General features: G+C 41.5%; 1 protein-coding gene across 8 annotated transcripts in view; it reads left to right on the top strand.

Annotated features, from left to right (window-relative positions):
- SYNE3 (spectrin repeat containing nuclear envelope family member 3) overlaps positions 1-19,347 on the top strand; it is a 71,491-nt gene extending 52,144 nt beyond the window's left edge. For 6 of the 8 annotated variants that reach the window (XM_041401591.1, XM_041401764.1, XM_041401677.1 and 3 more), the window contains one exon: positions 2,891-3,344. In XM_041401591.1, the coding sequence (XP_041257525.1) occupies positions 2,891-3,088 (198 nt within the window). In that variant the 3' untranslated portion in view covers positions 3,089-3,344. Of the gene's footprint in view, positions 1-2,890; positions 3,345-19,332 lie in introns of those variants that run through there. The other 2 variants (XM_041401326.1, XM_041401419.1) reach the window with 2 other exon arrangements.
- Positions 19,348-19,916: the final 569 nt, after the last annotated feature.

The following is a 19,916-nucleotide window of genomic DNA, read 5'->3' as shown; positions in this document are numbered from 1 at the left end:
TAATAGTCTTTGCTATAGAAATCAAGGCAGAGTCAGTGAACTCCTCTGAGTCAAATCCTGGATTGGTAGAAGAATCAGAGTAGGAAAAACAGTGGCTAACTGGCAGTGTGGTCATCACAGGAAACCAGTGACAGGCCTGAGTGACCATAAGATACCTGCTGCCTGCGCTGTGGCAGGAGCAGAGACAAGGCACAACTGGAAACACATTTCCCACCAGCTCACAGGCAGAAAGATGTAACAGGGAAGAGACATGTTGCAGCTGGCCTGGCAATGAAAGAATGGTTTCAGATTGAAGTAGCTTTCAAAACCAATTCTAAAGGATTGACAGCAGTAAAACAGAAGTTTTAGGTGTTGCTAGGAAGACTGGTGGTCCTCACAACTGTGCCCATGAGAGGTGGATTTCTAAGTCCCAATTTGAGAACATTTTTGAGGATTGCAGTTGGAATGAACTATTGAACAGTCACTCTCAGGATCCTTCCCTGTAACAACATCAGCATTAAGACTTACTGTGCCTTAGTGGTTCAACAAAGAGCATGGTTTGAATGGCCCCAATGCAGAATTAACTCAGATTGGATCTTCCACTGACAGAACTACAGCTGTTAATATCTACAAACAAACTTGCTCATGGATTCTGGAACCTGGCAAGGGTCTTTTTCCTTATAGATAGGGCACTCCGATAAATGCATTTGTCATATTGCTGCATATTATGGATGCAATGAAGAATTAAGAATGAGAAATCTTAATTTCTCATTCTCATCCATAATGCATTTGTCATATTGCTGCATATTATGGATGCAATGAAGAATTAAGAATGAGAAATCTTTGTCAGTGGAAACAGAACTGTGGATGACAGTGTGCTGGTTTACACTGAACACACCAAGAAGTGGCTGATTCATGGCATTACAGAGACAAGCCCAGAGAGCTCCAACCTGTGGCTTCTGCTCTTGTGCATAATAGATTCAGCATTGTCTGTAAACACAGAGACCCTCCAGGCTTTGTTCAGCCCATAGCCAGATGATATCCACGGAGAGAGAGGATTTCAGGTCTAGACTAGAGAAGGGAAAGTCTCATTACAAGCTATGTATGCCTTGTACTTTGAGAACAGGTCACAGTAGGAGCAGGTGACACCTGCAAGGCACCCAGGTTGGTGAAGCTTTGATTTCATGGGTAAATAATCACTGTACCCAGGGAACTTGCCCAGTGGTGCTCAAACTCAGTCCCACTCACACCATGGCATGTAGACTTTGTCCACTGACAGTTCCAGTGTCCAGGGACCTGAGTTTTCCTTGGACTTAGAGAACAAATTACAAGCCAGGTACTGTGGGCCAGAAATGATAGAGCAAGCAGCTGTTGCTCTGCTGCCTCTACATCTGCCTGACACAATAATTAAATCTTATCAGCCATTCAATATAAAGGAAGCAAACCAACTACAACAGAAGGATTTTGCAGCACGACTGTCTCATGATGTGTAACTGCAGCTGTATATTTACCTTTGTAATTAATTCTGTAAGCATTTATATGGAGTTACAAGGGACTGAGTAATTTAGAAAGCAGTGGAAGAGATCATTAAAAATAGCAGAAGGCATAATTACTTTCTTCTACCATCAATCTCCTCCATATCTTTTCTGCTGATGTTTCCCATGGATAGTTTATATTCATTATATTACCTTCTTACCAAAATTATCTCAAGTTTCATTTCCAGGTTAGGAAAAAGGCAACAGTGCTATAGTGGGACAAAGACATTGCCTGTTAAAAGTCCCATAGTGAGCAGAAGCCCTAATTTTGCTGCAGGACTGACATTGCCTGTGACTTGAACACAATAAATTAATTTCCTTTTGTGGAAAACGTGGGCCCCACTTCTGGGGATGTTCTGTACTGACATTTATGATGTAGGCTGGCACCTAATGTAGCTGATTAAGAACTGTATTTATGTTCATTGTATAAATCTTTGCTTGATGAAATAAGTGGGTTATTGAGCCCTTTTTATCAGATTTCTTTTCAAGAGAGTTGATTTTTTTTTTTTTTTGGAAACTCACACAGTTCAGCTCATTGGCAGGAGTTACTCAGGAATCTTGCCAGTGGAAATCTCCCTTCTTAATTAATCTTTTCTGAATTCTGTAGCCATAGATATATTCTCTCCTGGTCATGCTAAACTAGATCAAACTTATGAGGTTAACTGACCTACTCTAGGTTTGCACCAGTATAGAGAAAGGTGGAAGAGGACTCCTTTGTGTCCCCCAGGGCTGCACAGAAATAGGTGTGGCTTTAATGTCTCCTTCACTATCAGTGTTGTGTTTCTCTCATTCCTTTGCATCACATCACAAAGTTTTAAGCTGAGCCTGGTAAGATATACTGAGGCAGGCTGCACTCTGGGGCCTTTTTTCTGACCTCCAGTCTTATAGAGCCCAAAGCCAGTGCATGGTCCTGCAGGGCCATGACTAGATGGATGAGCTGCAAATGAAGTTCCTTTGTGCTGACAGAGAGAAGCTGTTCCTCTCTTCCAGGCACCAGCACTCTCCTTTTGCTGATGGAGAGCAGCAAACCCAGACCTGTGCTGTATGGTGGCTGTGAGGGGACCAGTTGTCACCTTGGGTATGAACATGTGTGACCACCACTTTGGAAAAGGAATAATTTTCTTCTAGAAAGTCAGAAGTGTTTTCCTTCTAGAAAACAACAGTTTCCAGCAGGGAATTCTTGAAAATATTGAGATAATCTCCTAAAAGGCGTAATTTAACTTCAGTCACCTTCAGTGTGCCCAGCACCCAGGCTGGATCCTAGGCCAAGGACAACAGGGGCTGTTCTGACCTTCTCCCTGGCTGTTTGATGTATCTGAAGTAGACCTGCCCAGCAATGTCTTTTTCTGAGCTGCTCTTTGGTTTGTGTTTTCCAGCAGCGCTCTGGAGGCGTGTGCTCGTACCTGCACCGTGTGTGCCGCGCAGCGCTCCCCCTGCAACTGCTCCTGCTGCTGCTCCTGCTCCTGGCATTCCTGCTGCCCCTGGCAGAGGAGACCCACAGCTGCACGCTGGCCAACAACTTCGCTCGCTCCTTCAAGCTGATGCTGAGATACGAGGGCCCACCCCCGACATAACTCCTTGGCGCGGCACGAGGTGATGGCCGAAGGGCAGACTCTGTGCTTTTAACTGCAGATAACTAGTAGATGTTAGGCCTGCTAACACAGCCATGCCAACGGGATAGATCACGTAATGCAACATAAGATTAATCCACTTTAATCAGGTATTTGAGCAAAATTAATATTTTTACAATTTTTTATTATTGTATTTATAATATGTATATAGATATTGTGTATGTGTATGTATGTACATATATATATATATATATATATAAACACATATCTGTGGTCAAACTAACAACCACCATCCACTCATCCACTGTTTAAAGACAGTTCTGCAATGTTTCTGCCATCTTTCAGCAAGGAATACTGAAGGATGGTGTTGTGGGATTTTCTGGGTGATTTTTAACATCAGATTCTGGTTTACAACTGAAGTCAGCACAAGTATGAGAACATGTGGTCATGCACCAGGGTGTAAACTGGAGAGCAGGCACAGCAGAATCATGTTTGAATAGGGTGGTTGACATTCAGCCCAAGGAAGATTTGGACTATTCTCTTTGAAATCTTGAGCTGATTTTTCAGTATCTGGATACAGGGATTGCAGAAGCTCATAGAAATGTTTCTACTGACTTCAGTAGGAGTGGGAGTGGACCTCCTCTTGTTCTTATTTTTTACAAGATTTCTTCTCCAATTACTGTATTCTCCAGCCCACCTGAATCAGGAGAGGTGGAATACAGTGGGAATAAAGCTAGAAAAAAAAAATCTATTTTTTTAGCATCTCTCTAGCAGGAGAACTTTTAAAATCAGGTCATAATTTTCTGAACAAATTTGTGAGCACTGAACAAAACCTTGTATCACCAATCTTGTCTATAAAAAGAGTAGGTTTTTTGTTAGATTTTTGTGTTTGTGGGGTTTTGTGGTTTGGTTTGTTGGATTTTTTACTTTATAAAGAGGCATTTGGTAACGGATTATAAAGCCTGAACAGTGGGATGCAGCCTGGCTCAGTGTCAGTAAAGCAAAAGTTGGAAGTACTTTAATAATACCACCCTGGAAAGAAGATTCCTACCTAGGATTCTTTTGTATTAATGGTTTATTGAAATTGTGTAAACTGATTGTATCAAAGACAGTCAAGCATAGATTTCTATGTAATCTAAACTCTAAAATTATGACAACTTGTCATTTATTTACTTAACCCTATGTCTGATTTATCAAATTTTTGAAGGTACATTATACATGATGTAATGTAAAAGAGCTGTTCTCACTTCAGAGTGATGAAGCCATTCTTAGTGGTGTTTTACCTAATTGACCCCTGAGAGAAAAGGTAATTTCAAAAAATGTATGCAATTTCTGAGTGCTATCCCTTATTGTCTCATGGTTTTAGCTACAGTAGTAATTATGAAAAAAGAATTAACAGAAGAAACAGTTACTTTCCCTCTCCTGGCTATGTTGCAGAAGGAATTTCTCTTCTGTGTATCAGTATGGAGTGTATGTACATATATATATCATAAGGTCTAAAATAATATTGTAGCTGACTGATGGAAGAAGGCACTTATGTAACAAAATCATCAAAGTTCTGTTCAAGAAGCAAACTTGTGTAGAATCAGGAGGCATAACAGCATGGAGCTCAGTTTAGGCACAGGATTTGGAGAGCAGGCAGTGTGAAAGAGGAGCAGCTAAACATAGAGAGGAAAGGTGTCCATCAATTTGTAAAGCCTTGGAAAAGGAATCACAATTAAGCACAAAAGCACAGGTTCTATGGAGGAAAAAAATCTCAGAATCCTTTTGGCTCCCCTTCTACACTGTTGGTAATATTACATATTAAATGGCTTTTCTTCAGTTTTCAAGGTGTAAAATGGGGTGAGTAACAGGGCTTCTACCAGTGTTTTGAGGAGACTCTTCCACCACCAGGACTGTCACTGTGTTCCTAATGTTTCTGACTACTGGGTTTGCTAGTGTTGGATTAAAATGCCAGAAGTTTGCTAGAAATGTATAGAGTGGAAATTAAAGGAGAGACAGCAGGGATGGTGAAGGTACCACTCAAAGAGCAAGGGGAGCGTGAAACAGGAGCTGGCCTGACGTGGGTTAAAAACCTGGCTGTCAGGAGGTAGCAGAAGAGCTCTCAGAGCAGGCAGAAGGGACTGGAAGCAGGAAGGTGAGGAGGGTCCATGTGTGCTGAGCAATAAGACATTCACTTCAGGAAGTGAAGGAAGGCCTGTGATTTCTTTCATGGAGGAGCCACATGGAGGGGAGCTGTAATTTGTCAGAGAAGGGGGCATATTAATTCCTTCCTTGCAGCCATTCTTTCTGGTGGCAGAGGGCATACCTCCTCCCCTCCTGATTAGCTGTGCAAGTGCCTTGCACATTCCTGTAAAAATTGCTGCCAGCCCTGGGGGAAGAAACCCCTGTGGCTGCCCAGCAGGGAGTTAATCATCACACACATCTCCATGTCAAATTAAATCTTCCTTTAGAAAAGAAGTGTGGGGGAAGAGGGGTAGTAACAAAACCTGCTCTGTGTGGTAGTGGATGTGTGTAGGTGTGCACACACCTTTCTATGATCTAGCTACATTGCAGTTCTCTGGGTTTTGCTGAGCTGATCCAGGTAATGAAAGTAAAATACCAGTGAGAAAGTAAAAATAATGAAGAATAATAAAGCTGCAAATGGAAATCAGTAGGGAGATAGAAAAGTTTTTTTCTATGAAAGCACAAAATCTCACATCAGATTTCTTTCTGCCGAACCTTTCTGATCTGGGTGATTTGTATGGGTTCACAAATGCACTTGACACCATGGGAGTGTGTAACAGGGAGAAAAAAATTCTGCACAGAAGATCTTACAAGAACAACTGCATCATCACCTTGATGTTTCAGTGTGGTGGCAGGTTTAAAAAAAAAGAACCAAACAACTAAATTAGAAACACACTTTTGCTTCTGGGTTTGCAATCAGTTTTTTCTGTAAGTCCCCTGTCTGTAATCTTGGAAAGTTTTGCTTTAAATCTCAGTCAATCCATTCTCATTAACTTAAATAATCTGAATATCTCACAGAAGTGATGAATATTTCTACTTCTTTGAAATGAAAACTATCCAAAGCACAGGACTTTAATGTTCATATCACTGAAAACAATTTAAGTCTTCCATAATGTCATTTACCTCACCTGTCCAAGGCAGGTGTGAGATTTTTCTGGCAAAGAAAGGAAGAAGAAAATCACAAAAGTAAGCTTGAGATGTAAATGCAAAATTTACTGTCTTTTTTATTCTCTTGTGGTTTGTTGTTTGTTTTTTTGTTTTTTTTTTTTCTGAAAAGTTTGCAATACTGATTCCTGGAAGTGTGTGTAAATATTAATCAAGTTAGTAATTGGAATAATGAGTCCAGCTTCCAGGAAACTGTACAAAGATCAGATTCCTCAAAATACAAACTAAATCCAAAGGATTTAGTTTTTAAGGACTGGTTTCCAAACCAGTCCTTAAAATCTTGAGCAGAGTTCCTCATCTTTGCTCACAGATGATTTGGTGGTTGTATGCTCACTTTTGTGCCTATAAAATCCCCAGCTCATACATCTCTGACATCCAGATGTAACTGAGATGTGTTATAGCTCAGGTTCAGACTGGGGCCACTGCCTTAAGCCTCCCCTTGCCAAAACATGGGATGCACAGAACCCTGGATGTGTCTGCAGCTGAGGACTTTCACTATTTTGCCCCAAAGCAGATGCAGCCACAGTCCAAGGGTGCTAAAACCCTCTGAAACAGATGGAGCATGTTTGAGATTGTGAGGGTTTGTGCACACCTGGCCTGCACTCCCTGCAGACACCCAGCCTGTTCACAGAGCTCTGTCCCAGCTCCTGCCTGCACTGTTGGACCCAGGGGCTGCTTGGCCACGCTAATGACCCTGCAGTGCTGAAGGCAAAATCCTGCACTCCATTGCCCATGCATTACAGTAAGGCATTACCCAAAGGCACACTCCAAACCCAACCTTTGGCGGGAAAGCAAGCCTCATTTGTAAACTGTAATTGATTTTGAAGCTTGATGCTTTCCAGAGAATTTTCCATGGCAGCAAGGTAGAGGCATTTTCCAGGTACTGAGGTAGAAAATTGCTATTGTGCCCCATGTCTATTAACAGCTCTTTCTCTGATTCCAGCCAGCAATTTAAATGGTATTAAATATTATTTATGTATGCCCTCACCAGAAATACTGGTAGAAAAAACATCTTCAGTTCTAAGCACATACATTTAAAATGTTGTATTCCTCTGCTAGCACTTGATCTCCAGAGCAGTCATGATTTCTACCCAGTGTTACTTTATTTGTGCTGACCAAGAGACTTAGAAGACTCAAATATTTGAGGCTGTAAATAAAGCTACTATCCTAACTAATAAAACCACCTAGAGATTACTGAATAATTTGGACAGCTTTTAGAATAGCTTAATGCTTCTCCTTAATCCCTTTTGCTGGAGTATTTGTAGACCTTGGAGAGAAGAAATGTCTCCAAAAATTGGCCATTCCTAGACAGACAGATGGTGATCTCTGCACATCAGAAGAAATAGTATTTTCTTTTTAGTTGCTCTAGACCTCAGAAGTTTGCTACATCTGATCTACTTTTCTTTATTAAATAGGGAATGTTTTACTTTGATGTGTGTGCATACACATCTCATTAGCACTAAAGAGATTTGAAGAGCGAGTTCATGTACAATAATTCTTTTAACTTGTGTCGACACAAGAGAGTACATTGTCCTCTTTTCTTTAGGGAAAAAACCAACCAAAACTGCTGTGTGACAGAGATTCCCAGACCAAACAAAGCCTTTTGGAATAACTGAATATTACAAACTGAATATTACAGACTGAAACAAAATTGTTCACCAGAGGAAAATGGAAAAATAGTTTGCCTTTCAAGAAATGCTGCTGTAAAACCCGCAATGAACATGTCTTTGCCAGGCATCATAGATGTCTTTCAAGTCATAGGTTATGTACTCAGCTGGATGTAAGAGCTGCTTTTGGAGAGTTGACAACCCCATGGACAGTATCATTTGCTAGGGTGCAGCTGAAAACACATTTGTCCAGAGAACCTACACCAGCTTCTGCCAGAATCACTGGGGGCTGTTGGGGATGTTCTTAGCAGCTCCCAGACCACTGACCTGCTCTGAGCCATTGCAAGTTTATTGCATTAATTTATCTGTCAGAGGTTAGCAGCTCTCAGAAACCAGTTTATTAAAATACTAAAGATAATATTTCTGGTGAAGACAACATGATTCATTGAGAAATCAATATTATTACTTTTGCCATATTTAAAAAAATATATATATTGGTTATGCTGGATATAACAGGTTAGTTGTAGGTGTTGGGTAACTGCAGGATGTTTTAGGCATTAAGCTTTTTTTTTTTTTTACATGTCCATTTAAGAATTGTGAGATCATGTTACTCTTGTTAAATGATAAAACAAAACAAAGATTCTTGAATTAAAAAACAACCCAAACAAACAAACAAAAACCAAAAAAAAAAAAAAAAAACCAAAAAAAAAAACAAAAAAAAAAACCAAAAAAAAAAACAAAAAAAAAAACCAAAAAAAACCAGAAAAACCCCGAAAACAAAGTAGAAGGGAATAATCTGTCACACAGTTGGGTTTTTTACTATCTCTTTTCTATCCAATTTAAAATATGAATATATGTCTGCCAGAGAGTTACCAGTAGATCTGGAAAAAAAAAGGAATATATATCAGGAATATACCAGTTCAAACTGTAGCCTAAAGGACATTTCTGTTCCCTAACCTGCTTCAGCAAATGCCAGATTTTACCTCATTGTACCTGTGAGATAGGAACCCTCCTCCTAGTAAAGTGTGGGTGAGGTGAAACTGCGCAGCTCGAGGTGCAGCATCCCAGTGGAAGCAGCAGGAACATTAGTTCTTCCAAGGGCAGCCTGATACCTCCATGCAAGAGGAGCTCATAAAAATGTGGCACAATGAGAGCAGTTCAGGACTAATGACACAGGCACAAGCGCTTTGCCATCCTGCTCTGCCAGACAGAATTTGGACAGCAGCTGGCAGCACAGTTCAGTTTCATGTTCCTGACTGTGGAAGGAGGCTCCCCTCAGGGTTATTCACTTGAACTGAGATTTGAGCCCTGGAAGTGTTTTTTCTCTTCATTAAATACAGAAGAAACTGCTAAATTAAAACCCCTCAGTGACAGGTTAATGGTAGGTGGTGGGTGCTGATGCTCCAGGAAAAGATACAGGAAATGCTATTATAGATGGAAAGCTAGTCATGATGGTCTCTGCTCAATCCTCAGGAGGCAAAAAAGCATTGTGGAACTGAGGTGGGACTTTTTCTGTTCCTCTTCAAGTAAATGTCAGGTTGTCTTTAGTCTTCTGGATTTTAGGGGCAAGCCTATTCAGTGCCTTACTGAATGCTGGTGGCTTTCTGGCTTCAGAACCATTTACACCAGCAAGTTCCACATTATTCCAAGTTGTGTGATAAAGGTATTGCCCTGAACTGGTTTTGGATCAGAAACCTTTTGTTTGGGGAGCAGGGATGGTTTGATTTTCCTTCTTTTGGCCACTTTGTGTTAAATCCAAGGAAGCAGAAAGACCAGCACTACCCTTTCCAGGCCGTGTTTTGTCTTTCCTTGAGAGCAGAGGAGATTTTGTTTTGCTTTCTTTCCAAGTAAATTATCCCAGTGTTTTATTTTTCTTTTCCTGTTGCAGTTCTTCCACAGCCTAGGTCATTCCTATCACCTTAAGTGTTTCTAGTGGCTGTTCTTCCTCAATACCTAGAGCAAAAAATCTGATCCAGTTTCAGTAAGTTTAAATCCAGTCATTTCTTCCCCCATTGCAGTTCCTCCTGCAGATGCTCTGTTTCTGCTGTCCCCTGTGTCAAACCAGCCTTCATCACTATCTGGGGGGACTCCAGTCCTGGCCAGCCATTTCTTCCAAGTCCTTTCTTCCTGGCCATGTCCTGCTCACATCTGCCTTCAGTTTTGGCTCAGGGACTGCCCTGAATAGTCACATCTGCAGACAGGAGTGTGAGGGTGTCACTTAATAAACTATTATTAATAATGAAAGCCTCACTATTAGCATTGCTCACAGCCTGCCCAGAGCCTTTTTCTCTTCTCCTCTCTAAGCAGGTTTTGATGTGTAACCCAATTTCTGTGTGCAGAAAATTGCCTCTCAGTCAGCACCGGGGGCTGGTGGTTCAGCTGCAGCTCTTTTACCCTCGCGTTGTCACTGCTGGGGCAAGAGCTCCCAGGTGCTGCTCAGCCAGGGTCTGTGCCCTTGAGCTACCAGGGGTGTTCCACTGTCATTGTTATACACTCCAAATAAGCCAGGACCCCTTTTTCTGACCTGGGAGGAAAAAAAAAAAGAAAGAAAACGAAAATGATCGCTTTTAACAAACTGATCTCGCAACTCATTTATCAAGCCCTAGAACAAGCCATTTATTTTAGCTGCTTTTTGCTCCATGAAAAGCTGTGTGTTAAAAGGGAGAGGTGAGTTTGGAGAGCAGTGCCACCGCCCTCAGCAGCACTTTGCTGGGAGGCCTCCCGCTGGAACTCAGGGGTAGGAGCTGTTCTTTCTCCTGAAGTGATTCCCACCTAAATCAAATGATTTCTTTTGTCAAGTCTAATAAGCACTGAACACCACAGCCTTTGTTTCACTACAGATATGAATGAATGCCTCAGTACAGTACTTTCCATTGCCATGATATATATTGATATATATATATATATATATGTGTAATGAGGAGCGTAATTATTGCTCTACTTAAAGAAAGGTGACATTCCACTTCAATGTAACTTTTAAGTGCAGCTTTTAAGAGAAACCATGTCTTAAAGGGAAGCTGGAAGAGTTTAGATGTACGTGTTGTAATGAGCTTTGATGACATTTAATAAGCTTTCAGTCTTTAGGGTGAAAAGCACCCAAGATGATTTTTCCATCACATTCCCAGATTAAACCCTGTAAGAATTTAACCTGGGAGGCATTGCTTGAACACTGGCTGCTCCTGAAGGTGTTGGCATGTGCTGTGTGCGTGTCTGTCCTCAAACTCCAGCCTCCATTTTGTACATGGGCTTGACTGGAAGGCAAAAGACACACCTTTGTCTTGCCCCAAGACCCTGATGGTAATTTTTGCCTCAGTAGATGTTTTCCCTGTGATCAGTGTGACTCTTTCAACTTTTTTTCCCTTTTAATTTGTGTTAACTGAGTTTATGGGGTGATTCCAGGAGGGCACGCTCCACCTGCCCAGCCTCAGAGCTTCCCTTTCAGCAGCATACCTTCTTCTCATTTGTTTACTTGACTGCACTGGACCACTGTGAAGCAATTACACAAGCAATAATGCAGGTGTTGCATTTTTCTGTCAATGCCTTTCGTGAGACATAACTCTCCATTTACACTGAAAAGTGGTAGGAGACCCAGAAGCTGCCCTGTTGTTTACTGGCAATATAACCCATGTCCAGTGCTCCTGCAGAGGTCCTCACTCTTCAGAGCAGTGGGCTGTCTTGGCCCAATTTAATTCATAAGCCTGGATTTTAAACAGTTTTGGATCCCTTCACCAACACTTCATCAATCTTGCTTCCATGAGATTTGTGCTTTTGTTTAGTTTCAAGCTAGAAGAAAGTTTAAAGAAATGTGCTAAAACTCCCATATAGGGTGAGTAAATATCCCATATATTGCACAAAAATTATGACAAAATGAAGGGATTTCCTCTCACATTGAACAGAATTAATAAGTTCTAACTGATAAATTAAATAGTTACTAAGAACAGCCTGGAGCAAAGTTTCTGCAATCAAACTGTTCTCCGCTTTTAATTTAAAAATCAGCAAATAGTGAGGTGCATTTTGCTGCCTTCTTTTAGAAGTGACCTGAAACTAAAATGTGAATTCTCTGTAACAGGAGGTTTATTGATGTGAAAAATCTAAATTTCAGCAGCATGTCCCATGTTAGATTACCTGCCTGTAGGCACAGGGAAAACCAAACGCTGTTCACAAGAGAAACTCATATTATGAATGGTTTTAAAATTCTTCAGAGCTCCTATCCACTTCCAAATGTCAGTAATGGGGAGGATCCGAAACCTTCCTGTGAACCCTGTCATTTTGCATGTTGAAATCCTGGCTTGAATTCAGGTCTCCACTTCAGCTTTTGTAAATGTTAATATTCAAGTAGAACAAAAACCTTAGAGGCAATTACAGCATGAACATCTCTTCTAGTTTATGTATAGTAGCTGATAGCAACGTCTGCTATAATAATCTGTGTTTATACATGTGCTGTACAATGTAACAGTTGGGTACAAAATACCTTTTAACTGTCACAAGAAACTAACTGGATTGATGTCACTTTTTGCTTGTATGAATATAATTATTTGCCTTGCGGGGACCAGTTCCACTTTTGTCATGTTATTTATGATTTTTGAATAAAATTGTGATAAATTAGGCTCATTTCTAAGGTAAACAATACTGGAGCCAAGCAGCTGTCTCTGGACATGTGCATGTTATCACAGCTGATATCAAGTCCAAATCCATCTCCTTGCTTTGCTTGGACCTTTCTTTAACCTTTCAGGCTTATTCAGGGAAATGTGGACCACTCTATTTTCTTATTAAAAATATGGCTTTGTGAAAAGCTGAACTTATTTTTTAAATCCTTTCTTTTCTGGTTCAGAAAGACTGTAACAATCATATTTTTCTAAACTGCCTATTGCTTGTGTTGGGAAACTATAAAGAGATATATATTTTGCTCTACAGATTTCCATGTACTTTTGGAACTCTTTGTTTTCATAGATAAATCCTCCTGTTTGCTAGAATTAGCTCAAAAAGCTGTAAGCTTCTGTATACTGACTCTGTGAAATTCTGTAAAAATGCAGCTGCATCAAAAGACTGACTTTATGTTTTATGTAAATTGTTGGAGCTAAGTCATCCTGAGTGTTATGCCACGCAAGATGTACAAAAAGAAATCAGGTCATGGTTTTGAAAGGCTGGACAGCGTTATGTCACACTGCCTCAGAGTCCCAGATGAAAGTCAGGAGAGTTTCTGCTAGAAGTACCATTTTGGGCCCTGAGTCTGTAGTTTTTTTACACTGTTTAAAACCTTATTTGAAAATTAGTCCCATGAAACTTCATGAGAAATATGAAAAAGAAGAGCCTGTGGTGTGCGAATAGCTATGATAGAATAAGGACCTTTTCTAATGAAGAACAGGCCCTTTTAAGTAGTTAAGAGGCTATGATTTGAGTATTCCAGGGCAACTTCTTATGTTCTTTTCTGAGCTGTGGACTCCTCCTGTGTATTGTGGATTTATTCCATAGCTGAAATGCCAGATTAAATTGATTTAAGCCCCATGAGCAGATGAACATAATAGAAAGCTGCAGTGAAATATTGCAGAAAATGGCCTGATTTCACTCTTCAGAGCAATAGTTAAAGTAACTCACAGCCTTGGCTTCTTTGCACCTGTGAAGCAGAGGCCCTTGTTTTGTACCTCAGCTGTGGTATAACATGGAAGGATTTCTGCTCTCTGCTTGGAAAATACTGTCTATTCCTCATCCTTGTCAAAGCTTCATATTTCCCAAGTAAAAAAAAATCTGATTCTTCAAGACTCATAGGGGAGTTAAGGGGCAGCTGGAACCTTCTGTGATCCAGCCACATTATTCCAAAAGTTTATCCCTTGATGACAAATAAAATATGATGTGACTTTGCTGTTTGCAAGTAGGATCAAGAGACTGGAAATTCATCATCCCAAGCCCCTGCCTGTTCTGTGACGCTTCAGTGTTACCAATGAACTGTGTTGAATTGGATTATAAAATCAGAGTATTTTATTGCATGTGTCCTTTTTTGAAATGAAAAGATGGTTGTATTTGATGTTGCAATTATAGCGCAGTAAATAAACACATGTGCATTTCTTTTTAAGGACTTTTTGGTTATTTTGGGTGGTGGCTACACATTTTTGCTGTGCTTTTTTCATACCATCAGAGTATTTGGGCTGACCTAGAAAAAACCAGAACAAGTGAAGCAAGGAAAAAATTTGCTGCTTCCTGCCTCTCTGCTCAGGTATCACTGGAAGATGACTGTGCTAAATGTAGCTACTTCATTCTAGTCCTTTGAGATTTAACAGAAAATGTCAGCTTTTCTGTAAGTTATTTAAATAGAATTCTACTGGGCCTGAAGAAAATTTGAATTTGCTAAATCATATTCTGATTCAGTGTGATTTCTTATGGCATTTGCCCCTGACACTCTCTGTGGGTTTCTCCTCAATCCCAGACCTGGTAAGACAAAGGGGAGTTTTTTGTGAACCTTGGGTTTGAAGTTAACACCAATCACATGTAGTGAGCCAACAGTTTGCTAGTGAAAGCACTGCTGATCTCTCTGAAGAGCAATCACTGCAGCGTGTGTGTATGGAGGCACAACTCTCATTAGCATCTAGGTAATTGCTGGTTTCTTTCCTTAGTCTTTATGAGAAGAAGTCTGCCAGTATCCCTGATATCAAAGGGCTCCACAGGCAGTTATTTCTGGACGAGTAGAAAACCACTACAATTTTTCGGTGAGCCTGTGGGTTAGGTTCCCTGTTGCTTTTATTAACACATGGGGCTTTATGCAGGTCTTTGACTTCTCTCAGGCATTTGAACCATGTGATCTTTTGCCTTCCTATGAGCTGTCTCCTGCTAAGCCCCCAAAAGTACAAATGCAGATACTTAGCTGGTCACAGCTGGGTCAAGGTTGGAGCAGCAGCCCAAATTCCTGTAGGAGAGAGCAGGGTAAAACAAGGCCAGAGCTGTAGGAAGAGCAGAGTGTCATTGTGGGACAATCACATTCCCATTAGGGCTACAAGTGGTGCATGAAAGACATTTCTGGTTTTACAGTTTTTGCTTTTCCTTTGCAATGCATTTTTTCATCTTGTAGCTTGTTTTTTTGCGGAGCCAGAAAGTAGCCTGCTTTGTGTATATTGGGCCTCTTCTTCTGGAACCAGCAAAAAGAACTTGGGGCTTCATTTTGTCCCAGACACTGTACAGAGACCAGGAAAGGCCTTTGTCCAACAGGGAGGAAAAGTGCCTGTGAACAAATAAAACAGCTCATGCTTGTATGGGGAATTAATATTTTGTTGATCAGGTTCAGCCTGCAAACAACATTACAGCTGATTGGTAGGAGCTGGGACAGTCAACAAGAATTATTATAAACACTTTTAGAGGACAATGAAATACTCCAGGTAGTTATAAATCTCTGAAGTCATATATTACTGCAGAAACACCTGTTTTAGATAGCAACCCTGCTGCTAGAGGATGGAAGTTTAGGTTGTAGCAGCAAAAGGTGGTAAGTTCAATAAATAAGAATAATAGGGTAAAACCCTCAAGTGGAGTATATCAGTGTAGCTTCATTGAAGCTGTTGGAACTAAGTCAATTTACAGCAATAAGAATCTGGCTTGTAGTCAACAGGGATTTTACAGAATGTTTAAAACCTCTCCATTTAGAGAGTTCTCTGCCTTATGTCTGTGCACTAAATCGTATCCACACAAAGTCCTTGCTGGTATAATGAGGTCATTTCGGATGTGAGCGTTCATTATATGCTTAGGTAAATTAAGGGGGAAAAAATACATCATTAGCAAAGTCTTAAATAAAGGATGGAGCAAGGTTAGCGAGTGAGAACTATTTAAATAAAATCAATCTCAGCCCTGGAGAGTTAATGGGGAGTGGCTTTCTATGGAAAAAGGCTGATGGTGTGTTGATGCTGCACATAGAAGCTGAGCACTACAGCCATGAGAGATTAAAAGCAGGAACTGAGGTTTTTTTTCTAGGCTAATATTTCAAGCTTTCTAAACTTAATTCTGTGACATACCATGAATGCAGCCCAGGTTTCCAACTTCAGAAAAACGCTCTGATAAACACATATTGCTGGAGCAAATGAAACTGAAGGCTCATCCAGTTTTACTGTAGCACTTGTAGTATTAAGAGGGATTGTAATATAATCCTCTTCAATGAATAACCCTAACAGATGTTATCAGGGTTGCTCTGTACGAGCAGTGGACCTCTTGCTAGAACTCCCTCTGTGGAAGTCCAGTTCATAAATTGTCCTAATGGGCTGCCTGCCTCGTCCTGCTGCTGCCACGGCATGAAAAGGAGGTGGTTACCAGCGGCCTTGAAAGGCAGCATTATTCCCATCTGCTTTTCATTACAATACTGCTAAATATTTCATGCTTTTTGTTTTACAAACAAATAAGAGCAGAACTAATCTTTTTGTTTAATGTTCGTTGATTGACATTTCAGGGAGGAAAAAAAGTTTTGGGTTTGTTTTGATTTTTTTCTTTACTTCAGATCTCTGCAAAAGCTTTTAATGGAAGATAGAGCAGATTTCCGTCGACTTTTCTGGTGGGCTTTTTATGGCACCATTGATACAGGAAAAGATATGGGGGAAATCCAGATGATGAATGTGCTGTTCAATCAGCTGGGATTTCTTTGCTTGCAAGGAGATAACTCGATGAAGTGCAAACAGAGACAGGGAGCAGACGTTGACTGCTTGTCAGCTATATGCAGAGCTATCTCTGGCTGGGGCTGCTGGAAAACACAGCAGCTATTAGTCCCCCTTTGCCCTTTCACAGCGCCCTGTCAGAGGGTCCCCAAGCACTGCAGCCAGAGCCATCCATTAAACCTCAGGACAAGGAGTCTGTGAAATTGCTGCTTCTTTACAAGGAGGGGGATGGCAGCCCTGGGAGGATTCATCTGACATTTTAACCCCCTGGATCCCTAAACTCCCACTGAAGGGGATGGGTGAAGGCATTCCTGTGGGCACTCTGCATCTCCAGCAGCAGGTGCTGTCTCTGCCCAGAGGGATGGATGTAGGTGACCCAGCTCTACACAGGACCCTTCATCCCCAGGGCAGAGGTGGGGAGGGGGTCAGGAGTCCTCCAGGGGGATGTGCAGTCTCCCCTCAGGCCTGTGGACATGCTGGAAGAAGGTTTTGAGAGGTTTCTTTCCAACCCAAAGCATTGTCAGGCACAGAGCGAGGCCTCTTGGCCGATGCTGTTCCACTCGAGTGGCCGTGTTGGCTGGTTTGTCTGGCGTTTGGACAAATATCTTCATTAGAGCACCCAGTGGGCTGTGTCAGCTGTGAGGCCTAATTGCAGGGTGAGATGAAAGTGTGAAATGGCCCCCAGAAAGAGCTAAATTCTCCTGGAATGATAGGATGGTTTGGGTTGAAAGGGAGTTTTACAGACCATCTCAATCCAACCCCCGCTCCTGCCATGAGCAGACACACCTTCCACTAGACCAGGCTGCTCAAAACCCCATCTGGCCTGGCCTTAAATACTTTCAGGGATGGGGCATACACAGCTTCTCTGGGAAACCTGTTCCTATGCCTTACTACCCTCAGAGTGAAGATTTTCTTTCTATCTAAACTACCTTCATTCAGTTTAAAAATATTACCTTTCATTCTACTGCTATCTCTCCATGTAAAAAGTCCCTATTTTTCATAAGCCCCCTTTAGGTACTTAAAGTGTCAAAGGGTCTCCCTGGAGCCTTCTCTTCTCCAGCTGAACAGCCCCAACTCTGTCAGCCTGTCTTCATGGGAGAGGTGCTCCAGCCCTCAGACCATCTTTGTGCCCCTCCTCTGGGCCCACTCCAGAACACAGTCCTGGACACAGCATTCCAGGTGGGGTCTCACGAGAACAGAGTAAATATGAAAAAAAAGTAAATGGTCCCTTCTTCCAGCCGGTTGCAGCCTGACCCTGCAATGGAGTGGCAGTGTGTCAGTGCAGCTGGTTACATCACCATGCTACATTTGTCCACATAGTAGTATTTTTATATCATTGCCCAAACAGAAATGAGTTTGTCTGATCCACTCTTGAGGAAAATTCTTTGTATTTATTGCAGGATTAATTTGTCCCCGATGGCTGATGCATCAACCACCCCATCCCTTTCTCCCATAATTGTTGGCCTGATTTCAGAGGCAGAAGTGAGTCTTGGGGCCTGACCCTAATGCTTGCCTGCAAATAGGCTTTATGACTTACAATGAACAAGACACCCAGGCAGTAACATAATATACTGGCTTCTATATCATATTTCTTATTCTTCTAGCATTTTCCTTATGAGGATCTCAAGGTCCACTGCAAGGTTTGACTAATTCTCAACAGTCATCTGTGCATTAAGTTCTTTTAGCTGAAATACTATTGCCAGGGCTGAAGATTGCCGTTCTTGAGCATCTCTCTACAACAGCATACAATGGTTTCACTCAGGACTGTAAAAATAAATTCTAACGGCCACAGTTCCTTGCATTTTATTATTTCATCATTTCCTTATCATTTTGACGTTCATTTTAAACATTTTCTAATCCAGGAACAGTAAATGCCGAGTCATAAAAGCTTAGGAAATGGGTCAAATCCAGAGTGCAAGGCAGCATTACAGTGTCTGATCTGCTGTCTTTGATAATACCCTCATAAGACAAGGGTCTCTTTTTTCCTCCATTCCTGAATAAATGAATTGCAGCATGTATGAAATCTCCAGAGGCCATCTGTGACTGTAATTCATTTACCCACCGTATTATGGAACAGATTTTCCAGTGAGTTCAAAACTCAGGAAAGGGGGGAAGGGAATAGTACGATGAGAAGGATCTGTGATCCATATCTAAAAGTAAAAATATTATTCAATTGTCATATTTGATGGATAAAGTGTCTGACACACCAGGCAAAGCCATAGCAACTAGATAAATATGTTTAAAACATTTAATTTTGATACATTAAGAATGAGTTGGAGCAGGGGCTTATCGACACTGAAATTAAGCAGACATTTCTAAGTTCCTAAAAGCCTCTGATTTTGTTTAGTTTGGAAGAAAATTTGCTGCAGATAACTTGGAAGTGTAAGGGGAAGTTGGACTTGGTGCACAAAGGAGCAGCTCTGACAGGTCAGGACTAGCAATTACCTTTCTTCTTCATCTGTTATTTTCCAAGTGCCAGCAGCCCCTACTTCATTTGTGTTAGACCACAAGAGGCCTCTTGGCAGGCTTACAGACCCTTGGCTTCTGATTTTAAATTGAAATTAGCCCATTCATTTACGACTTTAGCTGCTACAAAAATATTTTTATATATAGGGCACTCTCAATATTTCTGTAGTGCTGTTAACATTCGGTAATTGTAATTAGTAACACATCCTCATAACAGCCATTGGGTTGTGTGGCTGTAAGCATCAAATTTCCTCCCTGAGTAATTCCAAGGATGTCACTGAAGCTGCAGCAGGAATGAGTTTGGTCCATGGCAGCTGGCAGGGTTTGTGTTTACTCTGCAGGTCATGCTGGTACTCACAGAAGGGTTTTCGTTCTGCACCAGGTCGCGTGTTTCTTCATAAAGTGATACTGTGCAGAAGAAGGAAATGCTGCAAACTTCTAAAAATTGTTTTCTGTAGACATCTGATTGAGATTTCTGGCAGAGGGAGGAAAATGTTCTCCTCCACGCAGTAATTAGGGGGCTCTGCTGGAGCAGAGAGAAGTGAGAAGAAGGCAAGAGAAGGAGGAAGGCTCTGGAGGAGAAGCTTTCCTGCAATCAGTCTGAAATCAGTGGAACGTGCTGCATCAAGCCTGCAGCCCCTGGTGCTTGGAGGAACCAGCATCAACTTCTTCCTCCTAACGCATCAGGCCCTCAAATATCTTTCTTCTGAGCCAGTGCAGAAGTGGAGAAGACAAACACAACCACTTTATTTTCCTTCTTCTTCAAAGGATGGCAAACGCACTCGCCTTGCCTGACTCATGTGGTCACTGTGGGGACTGAACTGAGCAAGGGCTGGGAAGAGCTGAGCATCAGCAGTGAGCCTCCAGCCTCTGCAGGAGTCACAGCTGTGCTTGCCTGGGACCGAGTGAGCCAAATACTGCTAACACTGCTGCTTTACTGCTTCAGCTGGGCCCTCACAGCTCTCT

This window comes from Onychostruthus taczanowskii, unplaced genomic scaffold (assembly GCF_017590055.1).
Source record: "Onychostruthus taczanowskii isolate IOZ18803 unplaced genomic scaffold, ASM1759005v1 scaffold1, whole genome shotgun sequence".
Lineage (NCBI taxonomy): Eukaryota > Metazoa > Chordata > Aves > Passeriformes > Passeridae > Onychostruthus > Onychostruthus taczanowskii.
The sequence above is the reverse complement of the archived record's forward strand: the minus strand, read 5'-3'. Positions and strand labels throughout refer to the sequence as shown.